The 27,242-nt window shown below is 39.9% G+C and overlaps 1 protein-coding gene across 1 annotated transcript; it reads right to left on the bottom strand.

Moving 5' to 3' along the window:
* OSTF1 (osteoclast stimulating factor 1) lies at window positions 1-27,113 on the bottom strand. The gene is made up of 10 exons (XM_077817566.1): window positions 26,820-27,113; window positions 12,996-13,042; window positions 10,774-10,824; window positions 10,610-10,673; window positions 6,318-6,371; window positions 5,605-5,712; window positions 5,012-5,061; window positions 4,815-4,893; window positions 4,244-4,342; window positions 1-1,042 (listed from the first exon to the last, which is right to left on the bottom strand). Exons 1-10 carry the CDS (start codon window positions 26,851-26,853, stop codon window positions 984-986), a joined length of 645 nt encoding a protein of 214 aa, XP_077673692.1. The 5' UTR covers window positions 26,854-27,113; the 3' UTR covers window positions 1-983.
* Window positions 27,114-27,242: the final 129 nt, after the last annotated feature.

The following is a 27,242-nucleotide window of genomic DNA, read 5'->3' on the forward strand; positions in this document are numbered from 1 at the left end:
TTCAAGTGTTTTAAATGATTTATTCAGATTAGGCAATTTTCTCAACACTTTTTTTGGTTTAATATAATATATATAGTTTCAAAAACATTTCAGCTTTGAGGTAAAGTACTTTAAAGGAAAAACAAGAACACTTTTAAAAATAAAAGCAAAAGATCAGTAAAATTTTTAGGCAGGATAAACAGAAAAATATTCCCTCCTCACTTCAATGCTAATGATTCCAACACCAATACAATTCAAACAGCAAAGTAATCCAGTCAGAGTCCAAGTTCCTTCCTAAGGCAAAATTCTCTGATTCCAGAGACAATTTTGCCCAAGTAAGGATTTCAGGATTAGGCCCATAATAATAAACCAAGAAACTGCTCAGGGCAGCTCTTCCCCTGCCATTGTACCCCACACCTCCACTCCCATATGGTGGAAATAAAAAGAAGCCTTACATTGTCTCTTCCTGCTCTGTGGAGGTAGATAATGCATTCACCATTGCATTATCCCATCTCTTACCTGCAGGGTTTCCCTATGTCAAATAATGCTCACCTTGCCAGCATTATGTTTTAAGCAAGTTCTTATCCACACATAAGAAAGACACCTCAAGAGAATTCTTGGGAGTGCTCCCAGTGGGAGAACATCTATGCTGACAAAGACGACAGCTAGGATTCAGGAGTGTAGTCTCGAGATACGAGGTACCTGACGGGATATCTTGGGACAACTGCATGTTTAGAGGGCTAAGTCCATTCCCCATACAGCAAGATGGGGAGAGAGAGCATACGACCTCCAGCATGATGATTTCAAGGGAACTCTGATTTAAAATTTGGCATTTCCTAGCCTTTGTGGGGTCTCCTTGTGCAAGAGATTTCACCCTCTGTTTACATGTTATAGTGAGAGATTGCAAGACTTCATTACTCTAAGGTATTTTTTACAGTTGCAAGGATATGATTTGGGAATGACAGGCAATAGAGGTTATCGTTTTTAAGACATTATGAAGGAAGTTAATCGGAGTCTTCATCATCGAGGTATTCCTCTGCGTTACTTAATGTCCGCACTGTATCTGAAAATAAAACAATCCTACTTTAGCCAGGGACAGAATCAGGCATAAAAACACAAAACTTTTAATAGTTTAAATTTGTAGTGCTGTGGGCAAACACATGTGAGCAACTCTTAACACTACATTAAGAGTTTTTTTGTTTTTTTTTGGGGGGGGCGGGATTTCTTAGGGTTTAAGATATTTGTAGGTGAGGAGCTAGCCAGGAGCTGGTCAAATGGTCACCTTTTCTACACACGAACCTTTGCATACGTCTTTTGGAGAAAGTTCAGTTGATGAGACACTGGCATGCCTACTGCTCAGTTCTCTTCATGTGAAGCTCCAGGAGCCTGGCTGCCTGAAAAGCTTGCACACCAGAAGAAAGTTGGACACAATTTAAACCTCTCTAATGGGAAAGTTTTAAACACAGAATATCTGATTGGTGAACTAGAAGAAGTTTCCCTAGCTCATTCTGAAGGCTCTAAGTCAGTCTTCATCCTCTACTTTAACTCCCATGCAGACATCTCCTGTCTCTTCTCCTGTCATCTACTGTCCCTTGTTCTCTTCCCCACCTGGTTGTCTTCTTGTTGACTACGTGTTACTTTTTAAACATGGACTTATACTTTCAAAAACTGCATGTATAAAACACATCTAAACCTTGTGCTTCTGGATGGCAAGTAGAAAATTGGATACAGCAGAGAGGGAGGGCATAGGACTAGTGGACACTAGGAAAGTGGTCCTCCTCACCCAGATATGTAGTAATGTCAAGAGAAGGGCATCTGGCTTGTGCTCCTTAAAGAGATGCATAGAAGGGGAAATTCTTTTGTTGTTGGACAGGAGTTCCCCTCCTACAGGAGATGAGCCCTGCAAGGAGGTTCTCATTTACATCTCTTCCAGTGAAGGAATGGAAGGCAGTCCTAACCAACTACGGCTTCTGTCTGTTTCCTCAAATATGACTTATCTGCAGAGTTGTGTTGTACAACCCATTCTCCATCAAAAATAACTGATGCATAATCTGTTCTACACTGGTTAATAAAATATATTTGATGATAAATTCTGAAGTTATGCAGTATTGAAAAAACAATCATCTTAGTAAGCCAGCCCATGTCTTATATTTTGGAGTAATTGAGAAGTCAATTTTAAACTCTGATCTCGGGAATTGTTTTGCTAAAAGGGAGCCCAAAAAAACTTGTTTTTAAAATCTCAGAAAATCCATTTAATATTTAAGAGTGAGGGTAGTAAAGGTGGGGAATATACACCATCTTGCTTAATAAAGGTTTAGTCCCAGCTGTAAGTGCAAATATCCACACAGCCTTATCTATCAAAGGGCTATGGCCCTTCCAGACACTGTTGTACCAAGGTCAGCCTCTGACTTCTCATTCTCAGAAAGGCCCAGCACATTTCTCTCCTATCTTCTTCCCATTCCTTTTTTCTAATTCCCTTCATCGCCTCCTCTTCTCAGGATCTTCTTTCTTTCTGCAGGTCTCTGCCAACCCTTTATCTCCTTTAAATCTACCTTTTTTACAGCCTTCCAATGAAGAATCTCTAATATCCCTTTGCAACCTTATATTTGAATACTTATCCCCAACTGTATTTGTTTACCTGAATTACAATATAAACTTTCTGGGGAAGAGATCATGTCTTGAGTTTAATATTCTGGAGTGCATCACACTTTCCAAACATCAGAATTTCTCAAATATTCTCCTCTCCCTAATCCTCCAAACTTTTAAACACAACTGTTATGATTTGATGTTACTACAGTAGCTTCTGAAAAGTAAACCAGCTAAGAGGGTTCCTAATGCTTTAAAAATAAGGTTTATGGAAAGAACAAATCAATTGAATGCAGTGCCATTAAGTACAAACACATTTTTAAAAACATGCACAAATTAAAATATTGTAAAATGAGTTAAAGCAGACCGCAGAAGCTATAAATATGCCACATTCATGCTACAGAGAACATACTGGAAGCAGAACTAAACTTGGATAGTTTGATACTAGGAACAGGAAGAGTCCTAAAATAGTACATAGCAAGTACTGAAATGTAAATTGCAAGGAGTGCAATAGATGCAGATGCATTTGAAAAACAAACATAAGAAGAGGGGAAGAACAGTATCAAATATGAATGGTCAGAGAAATTCAGGGAACAAGAAAAGCACACATGTAGCTGTGACCGTGTTAACAAGAGGGAAGATTATGGAAGATCATTTAAAGGAGAGAAGTGAGCAAGAAGTTAAACACTGATGTTGAAATGAAAACTGCATACAATATTACAAATTACAAGGTGATAGATTAGGTGGATATTGATGAAAAATGACATGATTTTTGTTTCTCAGTTGTCTAGAAGGAATGAAAGAAATATTCCAGAAATAAAGGTTAGCTTTCTGGAGATGAAAAAGGAAAAATTAATGTAACTAATAGGGACATTAGAACAGAGAAGGATTCAGTAGTAGATGGCTTGAATCCCAGAATTCTGAAAGAGGAAGATAAAAAATACTTCTCATGGAGATTAATTCACACTAGAAAAATGTATAGGAACCTAGGAAAAACCAGTGTGGCTTCTGTTATAGCTGTTTTTTTCTGACCCTAAATTGACAAACGAGATATTCTGATGTTGCAGGAAATTGAATATTATGCTACTACCTCCTAACTTACTTCCATAAAGTACTCAAGGTTAAGGAGTTGTCAGATGTTTCATTAACATTATTTAAGAGTGGTTATAATAGCTCTTCCTTGCCTAGTTAAACTTCCATAAAACTATCCCCCAAACAAAACTGTTGCTAACTTTGAATTAAGATATACTTTCGTCCTATTTCCTTTTCAACTCATTCTCCACCCCTTCAACACTCCATACAGGTTCCCCATCTCACTTCTACTCCCTCCCACAGTCCACCTATCTCATCCCTGATCCTGAACAACTGACTTTAAGCTTTTTAAAACTGCCCTGTATCAGTGTGTGTAGTATGTATAGGTGGAGCTATACCTGTGTTTAAAAAGTTAATCTGTCAGGGGAGTTTCAGAGTAACAGCCGTGTTAGTCTGTATTCGCAAAAAGAAAAGGAGTACTTGTGGCACCTTAGAGACTAACCAATTTATTTGAGCATGAGCTTTCGTGAGCTACAGCTCACTTCATCGGATGCATCTCCGAGCTCATGCCTGATGAACTCGAGGTCTGTTAGAGCCCTGCTCCCCATGGTTCCAACTGAACAAAGAAGTGAGAAACAAACAATACCTCTCCCTTGTTTCTTTTTAAGCAGAGAAGCACAGGCAGCATTGGTAGCCATATCCAGAGCCAATTTCTTCTCATTGTTTCTTAAATCTGTTCTTGCCCCTTAAAAAAATAAAGTCCAATTATGTCCAAAAATACTGCCCTAGCAAAACCTTCAGTAACAGTAAAATGAAATCCCTTCTCACACAAGTAGCTTAGTCAGCATAACCAATGGGAAGGGGCAATGGACAGCTCATCTAGGGGTTTATCCAAAGTCAATAGAAAGATACCCAGTGGGCTTAGGATCAGGCTCTTACTTAGAAGCTGTGGAGCTCCCTTGCTGCTTTACTGGGTTTAGGTACCTATTTTTGTCTTCCACAGCAGAGTGAAATTTTACCCTGGATGGGTCAGCCTGTTGCACAGACAACTTCCAGGGTTTGCATGGTTTGCAAATATACGCTGGGCTAGCTAGGAACCATAACGAGATTATAGAAAACAAATTGATAAAATATGCAAATTACAAACTCAGCAGTGATTTACACACAGGAAGCAGATTTGCCACACAGAGTATTAAAATCTTGGTGAAGATCTTTACCCTTTGCCAGTAGCATCTCTACAATATCTGCATAACCCTTCCAAGCAGCAGCATGCAAAGCTGTATCTCCCAATTTGTTCTGTGGAGTTACAGGGAAAAGCAACAGGATTAAAACACAGCAAAAAATAATCCATTTGCACTAAGAATTAACAATAACAGCACTGTAAATGTCTGAATAAACAGGATAAACTTCCTACCTGTTGATTTAGTTCTACACTTGGCTGGGTAAATAACACTTCCACTATATCTACATAAAATGAAGGGAAAGGAAAAGAAAACTTGATGAAATCAAAACTTGCTTTCTTATATTCCAATTACAGCACTGAAGTCAGGATTGCACAGAGAAAGGATATAAACCCAATTAGTTAGAGAAAATCCATATCATTAAAGCCTTTGAAGACTGCTGAGCAAGCACTACAAATAGATACAGAAGTGAAACATAAATATAAACCTCAGTGACAAACACCATTTTTTTGCTCTTCCTCTCAGCAGTCTGCATTTCGTCTCTCATTTTTTATAATCAGACTGTGATTAAGAATGTCTGTCTGCTTTTAAAATAAAAGGATTTAAAGATGTTCTATTTTTTTAAAAAATGCATTACATTTGACATATCTGAGCCCTTCTCCGCTGGTTTTTATTTTTATTTTTATTTTTTTTGCTAACCTGAATTACATAAGAGTATAGACTTTGTTACTGATTATAGCAGATTAAGTAGTAAGTGGTCCATTAGCCCAGCAAATAGAAAAAAATAGAACATAATCAGTAGAATTGATTGAGTGCTATACTGTACCTTTGTGCCCACCATGGCAAGCCCAGTACAGAGCTGTGCTTCCAGCTTTGTCTAAACCATTGACACCAACTTGGTTATCTAAGCACTCTCTCAACCAGCTCACGTTTCCTGAAACAAATAGAAAAACCTGTTTGTTTTTTCAAATCACTGTTTTTAATAGAGATTTTGTTTGAAGAATTGAGTAGCAGAACCACGAAGGGCATTTAGCTCTGTATAAATACTATGTTGCATTAGAACTTAATTTTTGTTTAGCAATTCATTAGAAACCATGTTTGGCAGTAATAGTTATTGCTACAGGTTATGGAGGGGGAAAAAATAGTCCAACTACCATTAAACATCTTGTTCAGAGGACAATTTTTTCCCACCTTAAAAGCTAATCAGTAATGGAATAGGACAAACACATTATATATTGCATCCATTTGCAATCTGGTAAATTCCCTGCCCTCCCTCCCATCCCCTTTTTTTATTTTACTCTGCTACTCAATGCTGCAGAATTTAGATACCAAAGGTATTCAAAATATTCAGGTTAGCCAGCCAAAATATGCAGCACATTCCGTCTTTATTCAAATAACATTCAAATAGAATGCCTTTGTTGGCACGCATGTGCATACATACACAAACCACACACAGACTTCTTTTGGCATTACAAAATTTAAAATTCTCTAAATGAGAAGTCCAGGGTATCACAGTCCAAACCACACACCCACACCCACCTCTTTTGGCAGCTTCATGCAATGGATTATCAATGGACTCAGCTTGTTCAGCCACTGAAATGAGACACACAATAAATTCTGATCAGTTTCTCATAGTAAAGATTTTTGTATTTCATTTTTTTCAGACTCTTGATAATTAAGTCCGAGAGGCTAGTGTACAGAAGTAGATTTTGCATTTTGTTCTGATGGTGCTAAGGTTAGTGGTCTTCCTGTCTCTTGTGGAAGTGGGTTCAAGAATGATGGGTTAGTCACTGAGACTGTTCTACTTCCTGTGCACATAAGCTCAATTCAAAAGAGGCTGTGGAAGCTAGAGGTCCCAGGATGAAATCCTGACCCTGTTGGAAATCTATGGCAAAATTACCTTTAACTGCAACTGGGCCACAATTTCACACATGGTATTTCTTAGCCTAATGTGCTAAGCTTGTGAAGTGACTGTAATGGTTGACCACCAGCATCTAGTGATCTGCACTCTGAAGCTCACATTTCCTGTGAGTGTTCTTTCTAGCTAAGACTTGGAATGGGGAGGAAAGCATTGACTGGTGCTGGTGAAGATCAGAAGGTGATGAGGGGTGCGCTCCAGAAGGCCAGGGTGAAGCATGTGTGTTTGGTTTTCCCGGGCCCTATGCTGTTGCTGTGGGAAGTGGCAAAGCTAGTGAAACTCCACAGCAGAGCAGCAGGGAGTTGGTTTGCAAATGGAATTATTCTCTTTGGAAAAACTGAGGTGCAAGCATTAGGCAACTTTGAGGACGTGTCCGTGGTATTCATGTCAGTGGTACTCTGAAGAATGTGGTGGTAGGGGTCCCTGCTTTACATGAAAGGATTTTAATTCCATTGTCAAATCCCCTGCGCTATCCAGACCTTCTTTGAGTTTTCCATTTATGATATCACCCAAACAGTGGTTTATAATTGCACTGTTTCATATGTTGAAGTACTTGATTAATCCTGAACAAAGCAAAAATGCAAATCCGAGATTCTTTGATTATGCACACAAATGCTGTTAAACAATTAATATATGGAGGGAAAAGCAGAATTTGATCACTGTATCTTAGCCACTCTGCAAACAGAATTGCTTAATTATACAGTACACTAAAAGCACTATACAATGTGAAGTAGAACTCTTCTTTTTATTCTATATGGATTGTACTTCTCTCAGAAGACTGAATTTCTTTCCCATTATTTCGTACTATTGCCAAATGGCAATTTTTCCCCTCAGTTCCTTATGATGGAATTATTGTGGCACTTAATATCTTCCTATTATCAGTATTGTCAAATTTACATTGGTTTTCAGTTTGTGCTTCTGCAGGTCAAGCAGATGGAGCACAAGATCGTTGGATAGGCATGCTTGCTGTATCAGGGCATATACCCTGAATTGGACCTCCTGTAACTTGTGTCTCATTTATCCATACTAAGTTTACATCAGAGTTCAGGCCAATGTACTGTGCCTCAAAGTAGCTTAGGGATGGGGTAAGGCACCATAGAACAGTTTCAGCAGGAGAGACTGAGGGATCCCCACCTTAGAATATCCCATAGTACAGTGGTTTGAGCACTCTCTGGAGACGTGTGAGCCCCCCATGTTCAAATCCTCCCCCCGCCCCGTGGCAGAGAGGTGAGTGATGTAACCACTGGGATAAAAGTTATAAGGTGGGCACCACCTCCTGCTGGATTTTGAATGGGACCCGAGCTGGCAGGCAAGCTCAGAGGCTGCAACTCAGGTGGTAGCTGAAGAAGAAAAGACTTTGAGGAACTGGTCAGCACCATCGCAGTATGTCATGAATTTGTCACCAGGACCCTGGATTGTTGCAGCTCACTCTACCTATGGTTAATTAGGACATTCATAAAGAAGTCACCGCTGGTAAACAAAACAGCGGTCCATTTTCTAAGCAGAAAGAGGCACAGGAAGCCCAATATACTGGTACTCTGCAATTTGTATTAGCTCCGTATTCATTATTAGAACCACCTAGAGATTCTGGTATTGATTTATAAATCTCTTTAAAGCAACAGGCTTATGCTATCTCAGACATCTTCTCAGAGCCACCACAGCAGTTGATTGTCAACCACAATGTATTTAAAAGATACTGTCACAGAGTGACTTGCCCCTGCAAGAAAGGGAGCAGGATTCAGTGCACCTCGACTGATTACCTTCTGCCCAGTTGGGCTTTAAGGGGAGGCACCTGGACTTTACAAAGGAGGAGACAGCTTCAGATGGGTTGTCAGATGCCTGCAAGCACTGCAGGGAGTAAGAAGGCTCCTGAAGGACCCTGAGTTAACAAGGAGAAGGCCTAACTCCAGGCAAGAGGTGCTGGAAACACAGGAAGACAAACCCTCAGGGAGGAAGGGCTGTGCCCAGATTGTGATTGGGGAGAAAGAAGGGAAGTTTAAAGAAAGGACGAACACTCATGGATGAAGACTGCGTAAGCTTGAGTTCTGTTTTTAAAAGACTTTGTGCAGGATTTAATAAATTGAACTGCAGGAGGGGATTTTTTGTTTAATATCTAAACTCTGTAGACCAGTGGTTCTCAACCAAGGGTACATGTACCCTTGGAGGTACACAGAGGTCTTCCGGGGGTATGTCATAAATGTAAAGGGAAGGGTAAACACCTTTAAATCCCTCCTGGCCAGAGGAAAAACCCTTTCACCTGTAAAGGGTTAAGAAGCTAGGATTACCTCGCTGGCACCTGACCAAAATGAACAATGAGGAGACAAGATACTTTCAAAGCTGAAAGGGGGGGAAAAACAAAGGGTTCTCTCTGTCTGTGTTTTTGCTTTTGCCGGGACCAGAGCAGGAATACAGGTCAGAACTCCTGTAAAGGGCTAATAAGCAATCTAGTTAGATATGTGTTAGATTCTGTTTTGTTTAAATGGCTGATAAAATAAGTTGTGCTGAATGGAATGTATATTCTGTTTTTGTGTCTTTTCTTTTTGTAACTTAACGTTTTGCCTAGAGGGATTCTCTATGTTTTGAATCTGATTACCCTGTAAGGTATTTATCATCCTGATTTTACAGAGGTGATTCTTTTACTTCAATTAAAATTCTTCTTTTAAGAACCTGATTGCTTTTTCCTTGTTCTTAAGATCCAAGGGTTTGGGTCTGGGTTCACCTATGCAAATTGGTGAGGATTTTTATCAAGCCTTCCCCAGGAAAGGGGGTGTAGGTTTTGGGAGGAGTTTGGGAAGAAAGACGTTTCCAAGCGGGCTCTTTCCCTGTTATATATTTGTTAGACGCTTGGTGGTGACAGCAATAAAGTCCAGGGACAAAATGTAAAATAGTTTGTACCTTGGGGAAGTTTTAACCTAAGCTGGTAAAAATAAGCTTAGGGGATTTTTCATGCAGGTCTCCACATCTGTACCTTAGAGTTCAGAGTGGGGAAGGAATCTTGACAGGGTACATCAACTCCTCTAGATATTTGCCTAGTTTAACAACAGGCTACATAAAAAGTTCTAGTGAAGTCAGTACAAACTGAAATTTCATACAGACCATGATTTATTTACACTGCTCTATGTACTATACACTGAAATGTAAGTACAATATTTAATTTCCAATTGCTTTATTTTATAATCATATGGTAATTGAGAAAGTAAGCAATTGTTCAATAATAGTGTGCTGTGACACTTTTGTATTCTTATATCTGATTTTGTAAACAAGTAGTTGTTAAGTGAGATGAAACCTGAGGGTAAGCAAGACAAATCAGACTCCTTAAAGAGGTACAATAGTCTGGAAAGGTTGAGAGCCACTGGAGTAGACTTTAAGGGAGCCTGAGTTAAGGGGAAACTCAGGCAGGCCTCTAAAAACCTCTTGGACAGAAGGAGGTGCTATAGGGCAGGGACACCCTTTGACACACATGTATAGACTGAAGGGGTTCCAAGGTGAGCCAGCAATAGCCTTTCAAACTCCTCCACAAAGAAGGATATCTAGAATAGTCAGTCCTACCATCACCATGTTTAGTTTTTAAGATCACTCCTTAGTCAAAGCATTTCCCAAAGAACCACAAAAAACTTGACAGCATACCAGAGTAGGAAACCGATAATTAGAGCAAGAAGTAGGACAAAAAACTTCCTGCATGTCTGGACAGTCCCACAGGTTTTGTTTTGTTTGTTTGTTTTTTATAACCTATATACAATGTCTACCTATGGTGGTGATAGGTACTTGAGAAATGCTGATTAAGTATTCTGATGTACTTTGATACTGGACCCTTAACTGCAGCACTGTTACCAGTGTCCAAAAAAATAATCATATCTAGTAGTTTCTACTTAGTGATATGTAAACAAAGAGAAAAATAAATTCTAGACTTTACCATAGTTGCTTGGAATAAGTCCAGTCCTGCCTTTGCAGGTTCCCTTCCACCAATTTGTGTCACTCTGGAGGGGAAGGAGGAAAAAAAAAATTAAAAAACAGTCTATTGCATTTTAAACTTAGTCAGTCTACATGTGACACCGCTGCTGAAATAATGTTACTCACCATATCTGAAATGTAGATGATATCCCCTTCTTCAAAATACAACTCATCTGGCTGAAAAAACAAACATAAATATGTGTGAAGAGATAAAGCAAGTACATGAAAAGAGCACAGTACCTTTAGTTTTTGTGGTAATATTGCACCATCCAAAAATCTCCAGTGTCAAGTCAACTGCTTGATAGTCATTTACATTCTCAGCAAGTCAAGCTACTTGTACTACAAGTAAGAAATGTGACAGGCAGTACCGTATGAGGCTGGTAATCTTCCTACCATGTACTGAATGAAACTATTTAAGTGGAATGGGGAGTAATTAGGTTTTTTTTTTTTTTAATTCTTCTGCACAATATATCTTTGGGCAAACTGAATCTGTCATTTATCTGTCTGTACTAATGACATGTAATCTAGTTTTAAAAAATAAAAATAGTGTGGAGAAGGAAACGCCAAAGATTCTAAGACATCTCAACGACTTGACTTTGGAAGGACAAGGTTAAAGCAGAGCAGTGTGTGAAATCTTACGAAGGTTAAAGCAGAGCAGTGTGTGAAATCTTATAGTGGGGCTATCACATCCTTATCATTAAGGTTGACAATAGCTTACGGTTTAATAGCCAATTTTCTAAATGTTCTAAAATGTACGTAGTGCAAATAAATATTTTGGAAACTGATGAAGGGGATACAGGATAGGACTAGTGATCCAAATTTGAGATTGTTTGAGCCAAGGGTTTTCTGAGATACAGATCTCTTCTCCCCTCCGCCCCCCGGCCAAAATTATTTTAACATTAAAATAAACTTAAAATAATATTTTAACCTTTTGTGCCTACCTGGGACTCAAACTATGACTGTGATCCTCCCCAAACTGATAACCATCCACTTGGGATTGATCTCAGCTAGGGTCTGGCACCCACTGCCCAGTCGGAAAGCAATATTTAAATACTTAGTCAGTATAAAAATGGATCTACAATTTGCTTTTCAAACTGACAAGCCACAGAAAGTCATTTGTGTTTATGCTGCAGGCAGGAGCTCTACTGCAAATCCATGTTTTGTAGGTAGTGTGACATCACAGTAAATGAATGTCTCAGACATGCCCAAGTAGCACCCATGTACTAGGAGTTCAAGTGTTGATCTCGGCAGCTTACTGAGAACAGGGGGTGTGGATAGTAGTTGCTCTCTGCCTGCATTCTGCAGTGGCTCCTCCTGAAAGCAAAATTCTGGTTTTAAGAGCCAATATTTCAAAGTGCTCTTAAAATCCATACTTATGCTTCAGTTGTTTTGTAAATTGCTAACCTGTAACTCTATTTCCTAGTTTTCGGAGGCGTGAGTATAACCACACTTAACATTCTGGAAGGGTACAAGGCACTGTGAATGAACTTTAATTCTGTCAGGTTTTTGGCAGTGAATTGCACTCCTATTTGCCTCATTAACACCCTTACACCTACTCTAAAGGAGGCAGACTTCAAAAAGACAACTAACTCCTGTACTGCCCCCTTACTGATTGTAATGTAACCCTTTCTGAAAATACTCTTCTTATCCTGGGGATTCTGCCAGGGAAAGGCACCTTAAGTTCTTGGTAGGACTCCACAGTAGCCCTTCTGGCAAAGGCTACTCAGAAGATGTGCTTATTCAGCACGAGTACTAAATGGCAAACTTTTAAGGGGAGGTTTGGTTTATGTTTCTCAGCTACCAATCCAATTAACCTAATTAAATGGGGATAGACAAGGAGCACAAACTAGTAGCCCCTCAAACCCGCAACCACGATGGAGGGGCAGAGGGTCAGCATTCATGGGAAAAGGTGTACTGGTTTTATTGTAAACACCAGTGGGCTACACAAATGCTCACTAACCCCCATGTTTGATTTGCATCCCAGTCCATCCACCCCCTCTGTCCTGCTGAATTTTATGCTGCCTTTGGGAGGAGGAAAAAGTAAGTGAGCCCAGTCTCAGAATCTGTTAATCCTCTATTGTGGACATATGGTACCAAGAACACACCAGAGCTCACAGCATTACCTAACAGAAGTTGCATGTAGAGGAATCTGAGCTTGAGAAAGAAATGGACAGTGAATTCTTGTTTAGTGTTGGAAACTAGTTATAGCTCTGTTAAACCAATCATTTAGTTTTTATTTATATAGCAGCGTAGCAAGGCTGTTTACGCTTTTTTTACAGTCCTGATGCATTAGCCCACGCAATTAGATCACTTTGTTCTATGAGTGATATGAAAACTTAAGTACTTACAGTTCTGGGTTCAAATGTATACAGGGCCCTGAACACTTTGACCTGTCCTAAAAAGAAGAAGAAAAAGCATTAACGACAGAGGAATGGGGATAGTTCTCCCTTCCTTAGGGCAGAATATATCATCAGCATTACAAATCTAGCTCAAAAAAGTCAAAGCTGCACTTCCTCCCCCAGTCGTATTATGGTTAATTTAAAATAAACAGCCCCTTATGTGTTGTTTTGTATCTATTAACTCTAAAGTCCCACTAAGGCTCTACTCCATAGTATGGCTTTCATGTCAACAGCCAGTCTGTCAGCTAAAGAGAACCTGCCTTCTGTGGAAGGACATGGGGCCCTCATCCTGCACCATTACAGTCAACTGGAGTTTTGCCATTGACTTCAACGGAGTTCCACAAAACCAGGTTCTGAGTCTGATCAAAGCCCATTGAAATCAATGGGAATCTTTCTACTGACTCCAGTGGTGGTTGGATCAGGCCTTAAAGCACCGAGGAAGGCACAGAGGAATTAAGTGCCTAACATGATGGTCTTTGACTGTAGCATTTTTTCAAGCAGACTATATAAATGGGATTTACGCGGTCAGTTGTATCAGTTTTTTTCCTTCAGGAGTCCCCTTAAGTCCAGTAATGTGTTGTGGTTTTGTTTGTTTGTTTTTTCGCATGTGCACACTACTACATCTTTCCCCTATCCACAAGATGAGTAGGGGAGATTCAGGTAGGGCTTCTGTTTGGAAATTTAAATTAAAATTTTATTCTACATTAGGATTGTTTGTTTTAAATAGTTTTAAAACTGTCAAGGCCACCCACTAGCTGGCATGGCTGCTCTTACTGCAGAGTATCAAAAATCTAAATACATAAAAACTGCAGAACAAGCTTCTATACAGACATGAAATATCCTCCACTGCATTACTTTTAGGAAAACAAAGAAGGACCAAATAAATTATAAGAGAGGGTAACTTATCAGCTGTTCAAAGAACTGTTGAAACCTATAGAATTTGCTGAAAAAACATCTTACACAGACAATTCTGCAGTGCTTAGTTTTAAGTGCTTGAAGTTTCAATCATTAGTCCTTCCACATAGTATTTCTAGTTCCTAAAAATCATAATGTTTCTTATGGTGAATCAGACCAATTTGCACCCAGAATATGGTGCATCATGGTGTTGTATAACTGGGAACCACATTCTATGTTGCTCATTCTCACAGGCATCCATGAACTTAAAGTTGAGGTCTGGCACTGTAAAATAAACTGTGTGCTTAAATAGCATTTTTCAAAAGCAGATCTTTAAACCAGAAGTCAAATGGGAAGAGTTAAACTATTTTCTTAGATGCATTACCCACATGCCCCCTCAGCTTCTGTAAGGAAGGATAGATATTGCTTTCTCTTCCAGTCCTGTTAGAAGGAAGCAAACTTAAAGGGGATTTTAAAGTTGTGAGGTTTTTGTTTTAAATATGTTAGGCATGCAGTGATGTGTTCAAGGAGGCTGATGGAGATAGGTATTTAGCTGTGAAAGTGGTGAGACTGAGGGTCATTCTTATTTCATCTGGCAGTAAGCTCCACAGTTCTGGATTGACCTTTTTGTGTACAACACCCAGGCTCTCACCAAGAGCTATCCGGAAGCATATACTTACTGAGCTCCTGTTTTTAAAAGCCTACACAGGAGTAACCTCCAGGGAAAGACATTTCTGTAGCACAGTCTTTCATAGAATTATATTTAAATGGTATATCTTCATGAATAAACTCTAAAAGCTTTGAGTTGCCAGATGCATATAGGCACTTCAGGATATGACTTTTTTTTCCAATACATAACTTGACCCCTTAGCTGCACCAAAACTTTAAAAATTTGAAGAAGAAAGTAATATGGGACTTGATCAGCAAAGTGAGAACTCTCACACTCACACAAGTTCTCTACAGTCATTCCTGAGCTTAGAAACATGAAAGGTTCAAAACTCTTCAATTAGGTACATCAGACCAAGTTCTTTTTCAACAGGACCACTATTTTGAGAAGTGTCTTCACAGAGGGGCACTTAACTCAGCGAGGTGTGAGAAGCGGCTGGTCCTGCCCCCTCTGCACCTGACTGATGGGGACTGAGCGTTCCGGGGGATGGAAGTTGGGGGGGGGGGGCACAGACACAGCAGGAGGACAGAACCCTTTTCCCTGCTCCCCCTCCACCAGCAGGCCAATCCTGGGTGGCACTTGACCCTGCATGCCCCCCCTCCGCCCCCATGTATCACCTCTGCCGACATGCTGAGGGTCTAACCGATTTGCCATATCTAGAGTCAGGAAGGAATTTTTCCCCAGGTAAGATTGGCAGAGACCCTGCGGGGGGAGTTCGCCTTCCTCTGCAATCTCAGGCACAGGTCACTTGCTGGTTTGAGCTAGAGTAAATAGTGGATTCTCTGGAACTTGACATCTTTAAATCAGGCTCTGAGGACTTCAGTAACTCAGGCAGAGGTTATGGGCCTATTACAGGAGTGGGTAGGTGCAGTTCTATGGCCTGTGATGTGCAGGAGATCAGATTACATGATCATGAGGGTCCCCTCTGGCCTTAAAGTGTGAGTCTATCATAGAACATGTAAATGACTTGTTTAACTACTGATGCTCTCTAATCAGTGACCTGCTTCTGCTACTTAAGTTAAAGGAAACAACTGAACCGCATAAGGCCAACCTGGCTCTCTCTGGGCCTTTCTGGATTACTGCTCCCATAAAATGCTATTAGGCACAGAAACATGATGCTCATAGAGACTTCTAAGACTTCCTTTCCAACTAAGAAACTGGTTTGTTTGAAAACTATGAACAACACATACAGTTTACAAAAATGAAATCCTTAAAGGGCTTGCAGTGGCAAATTAGAAGCAGCATTTTGAAGTGCTGTGACTGTTCTGTTACAAACAAGCAAGATGAGTACACAACTTTATTTGTGTTTTATAATGTAATTTAAAAAGAAAAATATTATCACATTAGAAAAAGCATTTTTTTCCTCTGAGTAACTTGCAATTTGTTTTAATTGCAGCAGTACTAATGGAGGGCTGTTTTCAAATAAGTGCCTAGTGTTTTCCTGACAAGAGGCTACAGTTTTCTCACACTAGGGTTCTTCTAATCAGTTCTTTCCTTCCCCCAATTCCAACTCTTCTGTACCAGCCTGCAGTTTTTACATACTACCATGCAACAATCCCCTCTTCTATTACACTCACTACTAAAGCTTTCCCTGTCTTCCTCTTCTTCAGCTCCACTCCTCAAAAAAATTATCCATTATGTGTGAAGCTACTTATTTCGACATCTGAGCGAGGCTGAACTTCCGGAGAGGAAGGGGAGGGAAAGCTTTCAACTCTATTTGGTTAAAATAAGTTTTGCTTCTGAAGTAGAACAAACACAAGTTAGCTTGGGGAGCTGTTTATTTCTTCTTTCTAGAAAATGAACATTAAAATAAAGCAATAAACTAATATTTAGTGGAGCTGGTACTTGGCAGGGTGAGTTGATGCAACTCTTCTATTAGAATTCAGGGGCCCAGTTCTCCTGTTGTAGGATACAAACAGTTCCCATTGATTGAATTATTCATATTCTCCCACAGGAAAACAGGACACCAGGGACCAGATTCTGGCTACTTCTGTGACTGCTTTGTATTGCTGTGCCAACACCAAACAGCCAGAAAACCATCTTAACTAGCTTAAAGGGATACCCTGAGTGTCATAAATCACCATCTTAGAACCTGGTGTAGGGAGATTTGATGCAGCACCTCTATGCCCTCAGACTTATTTAATTTTCTAATGGACTAAACTAACCCTGGGCTGGCTCTAGAATCATGGGCTTTGAGGTTGCCATACAGTCATCGTCATCCTTCCACCCATTAGGCTTCACTGGGCACAGTTCAAAATCTGGGAGCAGGTGCCTAGAATTGATTTGGGTAATAAGGGCTAAATCCTAGCCCCAACACACAGCATAAATATTGGATTATGCTCTAGATATTCATGGGGCTGAGGGTAGGGAAGAAAGGAATATCTTACAGGCCTCAGAACAGCACTAAATCCAGTAGCTCCTGCACGTCCCTTCTCCCAGAACTCTCTGATGAGTTGGGGACATGGATTTTGGAACAACTTGTGAGGTATTTCCATGGCAATGGAAGTAACTGGGCAGGAGAATGATTTGCCTCTAAACAAAAGGTTGTGGCAATGGGTAAGTGAGGAGAAAAGAATTAAGTGCTCTTTCCAGAGTCCCTAATCAACACTGCAGACCAGGGTGGATTTGATTTAAATCAAATCATGATTTAAATCACTAGTCAGGAAGACTCAATTTAACCATGAATTTCTACATAAAAGTGCATTCTTGTTGGTTGTTATAACCTTAATACATATTCTTCACAACTCAGAGATCGATGTAGGTTTCAATTTTTAGAAGGTACACACTATACATTTGTTAAGTGATTTATTTTGAAAACTTTTCAGATTTGTTTTACAGCAATATCAGAAAATGAATGATTGGTTATTTCATTTACCAAAGATAATTGAAGCAGATATTTATGAAGTCATTGGGAGGTGAACTATCTCCAATTCAACAGGTTAATCATTAATATTTGGAGGATTTTCTTGCCATGCTGTATTAGAAGAACATTACCAGACAAACATTTAAATTGTTTTATATAACTAAAACAACAATATTATGTATTCTGGATTTTTTTTCCTTCAACAGCAAACAAATAATATTTTAACGAAACAAGCATATGAATTTTTGAATGTATTAAACATTCACGTTTTTTAAAATAGGGTTTGTTTTTGTTAAAATTGTTTAACTAAAATAGCTAAATGAATTTAAAAAAAAACAAAAACAACCCAAAATTAAATAGACTGTCAGCCAGGTCAACACTGGCTTCTGCAGCTAACTCAGTCTTCTTCACCTTCATTTTCCTGTTTGTTCATAATCTGGAAAAGAAAAACAAGTTTTCCTCCTTTTTCAGATCCCAAACGATTTCTCAATTTGGAATGAATTAGTCCAAAGGAAGAAAATATTCTTTCTACACCGGCAGAAGAAGCTACTGCTGTTAAAAGTGAGATTATCACTTCAGCAGTCTCTGAATCCAAGTGCTTAAGTGACTTCCACCAGTTCACTGGTGTGACTTTCTTTAAAACATCATCAGCAAACATATATTTCTTGAATGGTTCTTATTCTCAAACTGGGTCTCTTTTACAGCCTGCTGCCATTATACGTTTTCCCTCCTAGTGACAGAATGGTATGGTAAATCTCAAATCAATGAAGGCTACACTCAGAAACACCTCAAGACTTCTGGAATCTGCCGCTCAAGCAGTTTCACTTTTGTTTCTACTGCCTGTCCCTCCCTTCTCACATTTATCTCCAGACTTCTTCTCCTTGTCCAGATCTATTCCGCCCCCAACAATCTTATATTCACTGAACTTTTTCAAACTTTGCACTTTTAGACAGAGGTAAGGGATTGACTCTGGGTACACAAATTTGAAGAGGGACAATAGGGTTGAGGTCTGTTGTTTTTCTCCTCTATTATTTATTTATTTTAAAAAACATTTTTTGCTGTTAACACACGTTATCTCTGGAGACACAAATCCACAGTTTGAGAACTGCAAAAGTAAGCATCTCTGATCGTATCTTCTAGACTGAGCACTGAGTCCCATTGGGTAGATAGAAAGATTAACCTAAATAATCTATACAGAAGCCCCTGGAACCCCATAAGATTGGGTCTCTAATCCATGAACTACTGGAACTCATTTTCAAAACTTTTCTTAAACATTACACAAATATATTGTCTCATACTATAGAATTAGAATTTATAATTCCTATTCCATGATGAGATATCTTTGAGCTATAATGTGTTTTAATTAAAACTATCTTTAGATAGGTTTTTTCCTCAAAGCATTTTATCAAAAAATCAGATTTAAGTTAAAAAAAATCCAAATTTTTTAAATGTTTTTTTTTTTTTTAATCATTGATTTTTATCCACCCTGCTGCAGACAAACTGTTAATATTCCCACTTGGTTCAATTTGAACTCATGACTCTCTCAGGTCCAGAACTAGTATAGCAGATTTCACAGTGGTAGCCATGTTAGTCTATGTCAGCAAAAAAAACGAGGAGTACTTGTGGCACCTTAGAGACTAACAAATTTATTTGGGCATAGGTTTTCATGGGCTAAACCCCTCTTCATCAGATGCATGAAGTGGAAAATACAGTAGTAGCGTGTGTGTGTGTGTGTATACACACACACACACACAGAGAACATGAAAAGATGGGGGTTGCCTTACCAACTCTAACGAAACAAATCAATTAAAGTGGGCTATTATCAGCAGGAGGAAAAATCACTTTTGTAATGGTAATCAGGATGGCCCATTTCAAACAGTTGACAAGAAGGTGTGAGTAACAGTAGGGGGAAAAATTAGCATGGGGAAATAGTCTTTAGTCTGTGTAATGACCCATCCACTCCCAGTCTTTATTCAGGCCTAATTTGATGGTGTCCAGTTTGCAAATTAATTCCAGTTCTGCAGTTTCTCGTTGGAGACTGTTTTTGAAGGTTTTTTGTTGTTGAAGAATTGCCACTATTAGGTCTGTAATTGAGTGTCCATGAAGGTTGAAGTGTTCTGTGACTGGTTTTTGAATGTTATAATTCTTGATGTCTGATTTGTGTCATAGAATCATAGAATATCAGGGTTGAAAGGGACCTCAGGAGGTCATCTAGTCCAACCCCCTGCTCAAAGCAGGACCGATCCCCAATTAAATCATCCCAGCCAGGGCTTTGTCAAGCCTGTCCTTTTATTCTTGTGCATAGAGACTCTCCGGTTTGGCCAATGTACACAGCAGAGGGGCATTACTGCCAAATGATGGCATATCACATTGGTAGACATGCAGGTGAACGAGCCCCTGATGTTGCAAATCAGAATTAAGATGCAGTGGTAAGGCCATTTGGAGAATTTTACACAGAACCTGCTTGTTCTATATCCAGTGTTCTTGAGTATCACTTGTCTCATTTTTATCACCACCAGACTCATGCAAAATAGTTCTATGTCTTTGTGGATTTTAAAGTTTCAGGATTAAGAATTGACAAAAATAAACTGCTTTTTCATTGGAACTACTTTAGATAAATAAATTTGTTAGCCCCAGAAAAGGTAACAAGGTCTATCATAGGTATTTCTAATGCATCCAGCACAGCATTTAATGCAGGATATTTAATATCCTGATGCTGCAAAGAGTTATGAATGCAAGAAGTCCCACTGAATGCATAAGTCTGGGTGAGTATTCTGTTGAAGAGATTGATTAAATGTAGATAAACTTGCAAAATGGAAGGCCATGCAAATCTGTTTGCTAATGGTGGCCTATATGGAGAGTAAGTTAGAGCACCTTAGCTACACTAATACTGTATCAATCAGCACCTCAAATATTGTAGGTGCCCAGAGTGTTTAACAGTTGTTTAAAAACAAACTGTATTGGGATATCTTCAAGGAAAAGGTATGAAAAATTATTTAACATAAAATTGACTTGCAAATAACTTTACAAGTGAAGTTCAGGTGTCCCACTGTTTAATATTGGGAACTTCATTTATTCACAGAGCTCTTGATCCTGCAATCTGTGGTATGCAAGCAGACTACTGCACTTACATGGAGCTGGGCTCTTCACAGCAGTCCACCCAAGTGCAATGACTATCCAGACTGGGGCCAGAAATATCAGTTCGTATTTCCAATGTAAGCTGCTCAATATAATAAAGGTGGTATGTGGGGGTGTTAAACAAATAAACAAAAAAAAAAACCCACAGCAATTCAGTGCTCCTTAAATCCACTTTCTAAGTCATGTCTGACTAGCAGAAAGTTTTCTTTGGCTAGCAAGGGGACCTAAACTATCAGTGAATCTAGAATGTAAGCATTTGTTTAAAAAACAAAAACAACAAAATTCCTCTGGTTCCAAAGACTTTCCAAGTATGAATGAATGCAGTGTTCCTTTCAGTGCCTCCTCTTCAGCTTTTCTTTTCTGAACCATGAAATTAACAATCTTATCAGTTTCACTACTGATATTTTACAATCCTGTTTGCAAGTGTAAAGATCTATTAGTGGCTGCATTTATCTGCATTAAAACAATTAACACTTATAAAAGTTGTTAAAAATAGGAACTAACCCTATGCATACGTTACACCACAAATGACTGCATAACCTTATCCTGTATAGCCCAGTTTTCCTCTTGCCATCCCTATTCCCTATCCAATATCTCATTTTAAACTGTAAGGTTCTTGGGGCAGGGTCTTTTCTTTTCTCTGTGAAGTGCTCTGCACACCTATGTGGCTAACTTATTTAATCTAGAGGATGGAGAAGTAATGCATTTTTAGCTGTTAACAGCACACTCCAAGAAGTTTGCCACAGATCTATGTACAGGCAGTCCTCGGACTTACGACACAATTGGTTCCTGAAAATTGCGTCGTAAGTCGAAACGTCGTAACTCAGAACCACAATACACTCCGTTGCGGGACCAAGCATCATAAAGTTGAAATCAATTGTCATAATCGAATCAGGGGGTCAATTCAGAAACGTTGTAAGTGCCATTCGTTGTAAGTTGAACGTTATAAAGTCAAGGACTGTCTGTACTGTTCTTATTCAGAAATACAGTATTACTGGACATAGAGCATAGTCCAAGAGCACAGCTGGCAATGGCAATTCACTTTGTCAGGTTTGCAATGTTTGTAAATAGGATTAACATCCTCAACACACAAAATTTAAATAAGTTAAACTCTAAAAAGGGCAATGTGGTTTGAGGATAGAATGGAACTGCTGAAAGAAAAAGGAGGATCCAAAACTTGCATAGTACTGACTATTGACAATAACTGAAATTTTCATCTTACTCCCATTCACCTCATTTGAATTGCCAAGAACAGATATATCTGGAATAGGGCACATTGTACTATTCTTGCTTTCTAGCACATACAGGGTAGAGATAGCAGTTTTCACAGGGGATAAAAAAAAATAAATACAGCAGTCCAGGAAAGACTTTTTCCACTGACCCAAGAACCAGGTTCTCTGCTTAACCAGCAGAGAAACATGTCATGATTTCACAAAGACCACAGATGCCCGAAAATGAACTCGGAGGTGATTGGACGGAGGGAGGCAGCATCAGATTTGTAACTTCATTTGGCATGTAAGTAGATTATGTGACAGGATTACTAAACATACACAGCTGTTGTCCAATACTAAACTTTCAGATGTTAAGATTATATATACTTATTTGGCTAGGATTCTTTTTTAAAGTAACCATCATTTGCCCCCTCCCAGAGTTCTCAAACTTTTTTCTTAATGTGTACAATTCTTGATAGATTATCTCATGGTTCAGCCCCCGTCCAATCTGCAATCATATAACATCCCTGTGGCAACTACAGTTGTTGCTTGTATGCAAAACAGATATTAGGAGAGTGCTTATGTATTTTTAGATATCCTCATTGTGATTTTTTTCTTTCTTTCTTAAAAAAAGGCCAATCAACTATTTCTTCCTCCCATCTGTTCACTTTCTGTCTACTACTAGAAATGCTTCTCTGCCACCTGGTCTGTCTCTTCTTTCTGCTCTGCTTTTCTGGACATTCCTCTGCTGCTGGTGGTTGCAATACCTGAAGACAGCTCCTGTTTTCTTATCTACTTCACTTATGTAGTAGCAGCCCAGAGTAGAGGTAGCTAGGCTTGTTACTCCTTATTCCTGCCTGGCTTTACAGACTGGACACCTAGCAGCTGTGAACAAGAAAAATCCAGCACAGTATGACCAACCACCATCAGGAGGTGCTCCCCAAGGAGAACTCCTACAGAGTATCCCATTGCCAAGGAAATTATACCACTGGGTGTGCTCCTCATAGCTTTATGTCTACTTCTTTGTAACAGTGGGTACCTTTTGGAACATTTAGAACCACAAAACAAAGATTCATAGGAAAACGATAGTATTATAGGCTAATACAAGTAGCCTTATCAAGATGAAAAGCACAATATAGCCTTCATATAAAAATGGCTTCTTAATACATTTAAAAAAAGACTGACAGCCTCTCCCTGAAATGGCCTGACAAGTTATTGCTGTGAAAACTGTCTGCACAAGGCATTCTCTCAAGAATTAAGAAGTTTAGAAATGTTCAGTCAATTAAAAAAACTTCTCTGAATATCCCTTTAAAAAGTATCTGAGAGGTAATCCAGTTTATAATTTATCTGTACAAATAGGTCTACAGATTACAAACTCATTGAAAAACCTTTTTTAAAAAACCAAATTCTAACTAACCTGTCTGGTAAATTAGAAGATTAATACAATTAATTAAAGACATAAAGATCACCCATTCACACTTGGGTCTTAAAACTGGGTCAACTCTACTAGGAATCCTCTGAATTTCACTCAGCTATAATCTTTTACAGAAAGACAAACAGTGATAGTTCCATCAGCATTTTTTAAAGTCTCATTTTCAAAGGGGCTTAGCATTCAGCAATGAAGGGGAACATCCATCACGGGCTGAAACTTGGCTTTTAATGTTCAGCTGATTTTTATTTTCTATTTTTTACTGTGCTCATCACCACAACATCTGACTGGCTTCCATAGTACAGTAAGCAATGTGAATATACATCTGTCACATTTGTCCTCTCCTCCTCTCCCCAAAGTGGTGTGTCTTGTTTTGGTAGGGCTTTTTGTGCTGTTCTTGCTTGTGGTTTTTTTTTTTTAATTATTATTTATTTCTTCTTTAAATATAGCTGTTGCTATGTGTTTGTTATTAGAGAAGACAAGGTCAAAGAAATGGGTCTTACACTTGGAATGGAAACAACTGAGGTTTGTAATGGTCCTTACTTCCTGGGGGAGTTTTGTTCCTTGATTTTGGAGAAGTCTTAGAGAAAGTTCTGTCTCCCACACAGACAAGCTTTATTCTTATCGTTGAGTTCCACTGTGCCAAATGTGCAAAGCTGTTGACCATGGATGGTGAGTATCATAGGCTGGGGGAGGCTGTGCCTCCCCAAACAGCCTGTCGTGGTCCTGCCCATGTTCTGCCCCCAGACCCCCTCCTGCCATTCCCGGCATTGTACCCTGACCCAGACTGGCTGGGGCTGGCCGGCCTGCCCAGGTATATTTGTATTTCTGCAGTCCAGCCAAGAGGTGATGAAGGTATGAATAATATTTTTATACCTAGTGGGTGGCGTGTGTTCGTTGTGGGGCAATAATTTGATAGGGGAATGTCCATTTTCGGGTCCTACAAGGGGTTTTGCTTCTGTGACTTTAAACAGTCAAATGCAAAGAAGTTACTTTTAAAAACTGGCTATTTAGTCAACACTATCAACTGGGTACTTTAAGTATTTCAAGAAATATAGCAAGTGGCCAAGATATTGAAGATGAAAAATATTTTAGTGGGTACGTGGTAATTCTATTAGAGGCACCAGTCACAGCTCCACAATTACTTTAGAGTTAAGTTCTGCACTTAAAATAGGGATTCAACCTCTTATCTGTTAAAAATACAGTATATTCTCCCCCAAAATACAGCACTTAATATAGAATTTTCTGATCATTTAAAAATCTGTTAATTAGTTTTTCCAAACAAACTTTGTGACATCTAAATAAGTATGTGTTACATGTTCCAACTACATTAAAGACTAGATCCTGCAAATTATTCAGGAAATTAGTCCTTACTCAGGAGCTTAGTTAGATTAAATTTGTGTAAGGGTTAAGGATCATCTCCGGCTCAGAGGCCCTTCCTTCTTCCATTCAGATAAATAGGCGAAGCTTCTGTTCTCCCGGTCTCCAAACACAAGTAGAAGGGGATATTCAATGAAATTGAGAAGTAGCAAAGTCAAAACTGATAAAGGAAATACTTTTTCAAACAAAGCTGTTAGGCTGGAACTCACTGTCACAGGATATCATTGAGGCCAATAATTTCACAAAAATCAAAAAGGGCCTGGACATTTGTATAGATAGCAATATCCCAGGTTTTGACAGTTAATGCTAAAAGGATTATTGGAAGGGATAGAAAACCTCATGTTTCTTGGCTTAACTACCCTCCATCTATTAAGGATTAGGACAAGACATTCATGGGGGCAGATTATCCCACATCAGTCTTCTGTGGGATTTCTTGCACCTTCCTTGAAATTGACAGGATACTAGACTAGATACACCATAAATCGGATCCAATATGGCGATTTCTAAATTCCAATGACAATTTTGTTATTAATTCTAACAGAACCAAAACTGATGGTGGCTCATTAAAGGAGCCATGATTCTATTGGTAAATATGCATTCCTTCACAAAATGTGTATGTTTATAATTAAACTGCATCTCCTTGAGTAAACCAAGCATGTAGTATAGCTTTTGGTTTCTCTTTAAAAGAGATGCTATCGAAGTTTAAGTCACCAGATAACTTTCCTTTGCACAAGCATACAGACTGGCATAGTTAATTTCTCCCTCTTTTTTAAAGAAAATTACTTGACTGAATTAAAAATGGTATTTTACTTAAGTCTAAAAAGGAGAAAGAGCTGTAGCATATATATAAAACCCTCAATCCCTTCACACACACTTATTTTAGAAAATGCAAGAACTAGTAAAGTGTTAGCATTTTTTTAAAATGGAAATAGACCATTCCCTACTTAACAGCAAACTAGATTTAGGATCTAATCAGCGCTTAATTTGTGCCAGGGCTGAGCCCAGGCACTTCTAGGCTTGGCAGTTCAAAGCCCCGGCACCTCTGGGTTTATACTATGTCAGTTATTAAAGTAACAAAACTGCTCAGGCCTTGGCACCTCTTTCATTACAAATCAAGCACTGAATCATCTTGATAGCATCTTTTCCTAAACGGAAATTTAAGCAACAGGATATTGTCACATATTTGCAAATGACAGAAAATTCAAAAGTTTAAGGGTGACAACTCTAAGCACCTTAAAAGTCATTGGATCCCAGTAGATCATACCTTGTATAGAGCCCTGGATCCTTATCCAAGGCTCCATTCAACAGAGGACAAACTGTGTATTCAGGCTTTGGAAGAAGATAGTCTTCTGTGCTTTGGCAATTTCAACACACTTTTACCAATCAAGCCTTGAGAGTTCACAACTGATTCTCTGATCTTTCATCAGTTATTGTCACAATTTTAATGCTTTTTTTTTTGGTAATAATAACTGAAAAAAATCTTGTCTTTTTAGGAGCAAGTCTCAGATTTATGGCAAGTACTAAATCACAGAATGCTATCGCAAGTAAGGAAAACTGCTCCCAAGAAGGGTGCTTGTTAGGACACCTCTTTCCACGTGGAGGCACCATAGTGACAATCAGCTTCAACTTTCTAGCTTGACATTCCTTAGTCACAGAATAATTCTCGGTGCAGCTTGTTCATCGAGCAGCCTTAGAAGAGCATTTTAACCGAGGCTTGTTTCCGTCCTTCCGCAATTGTCATGCAGCAGCGAGTTTACTAAAAAGGGTTGTAAAATGATCCCAAGACCATTTGCTTCTGCGTCTTCCTCCTTGCCACAAAGCCTCAGCGGGGACTTGAAGAGCTCAGCTCACTTCCTACTTCTCGGCCACTAGCAAGTGCGCTCTGACAGTGACAGCCCGAGCCACGTCCCAGATAAAAAGGAAGCCCCTCGCCCTGGAGCCATAACCTTCCTGGTGCTCTGCCAGCCCGAGGAGCCTGCCCCTCCCACCCCTTCTTCAGCACATCGCAAAGGGGGCCCCGCGCCGGACACATAAAAAGGGAGCAAGGAAAAACATCGCCCACGTGTCAGAGCCCAGCTCCGTGTCTAGCGCCGAGCATGAACTTCAGGCCCGTGTGATGCAAATGCAGGCGGGGTGCAAGGCGGCTGCTGTTCCTGTGCAGGAGGAGCGCGGCGACAGGCCGCTCCCTTACCTGGTTTAGCTGGTTTAGGTGGCGGCTTGGACATCGCGGCGGCTTGGCTTAGCACAGAGCCGGGAAACCCCTTCCTCCGCCTCCCCGCAAACTGCCCTGGGCCGGTCCCTCCTCCTGCCCGGTAACCTGAGCCCAGCGGCGGCGGAGCCCCTCCTCTGCAGCGGGCGCGGGGCTCAAGGCGGAGCGGCGGCGGGCGTCCCAGCAGCGAGTCCCCGCGGAGTGCGCGCACTGCGGGCGCGGTGAGGAAGTGAGAGGAGCCGGAGCAGCAGCGAGCCGGCCGCTGGGCGCTGCTCCCTCTAGGGGCGGCTGCGGAACCAGGCGGACGGCGGGGCTGCAGGGGTGGACGCGGGAGCGCGAGGCAACCAATCTCCGCGCGCGTCGCGCCAGGCAGGCGGCTCCCCGCCCCTCGCCGACCCAGCCTGA

Source organism: Eretmochelys imbricata, chromosome 5 (genome assembly GCF_965152235.1).
Source record: "Eretmochelys imbricata isolate rEreImb1 chromosome 5, rEreImb1.hap1, whole genome shotgun sequence".
Classification (NCBI taxonomy): Eukaryota; Metazoa; Chordata; order Testudines; family Cheloniidae; genus Eretmochelys; species Eretmochelys imbricata.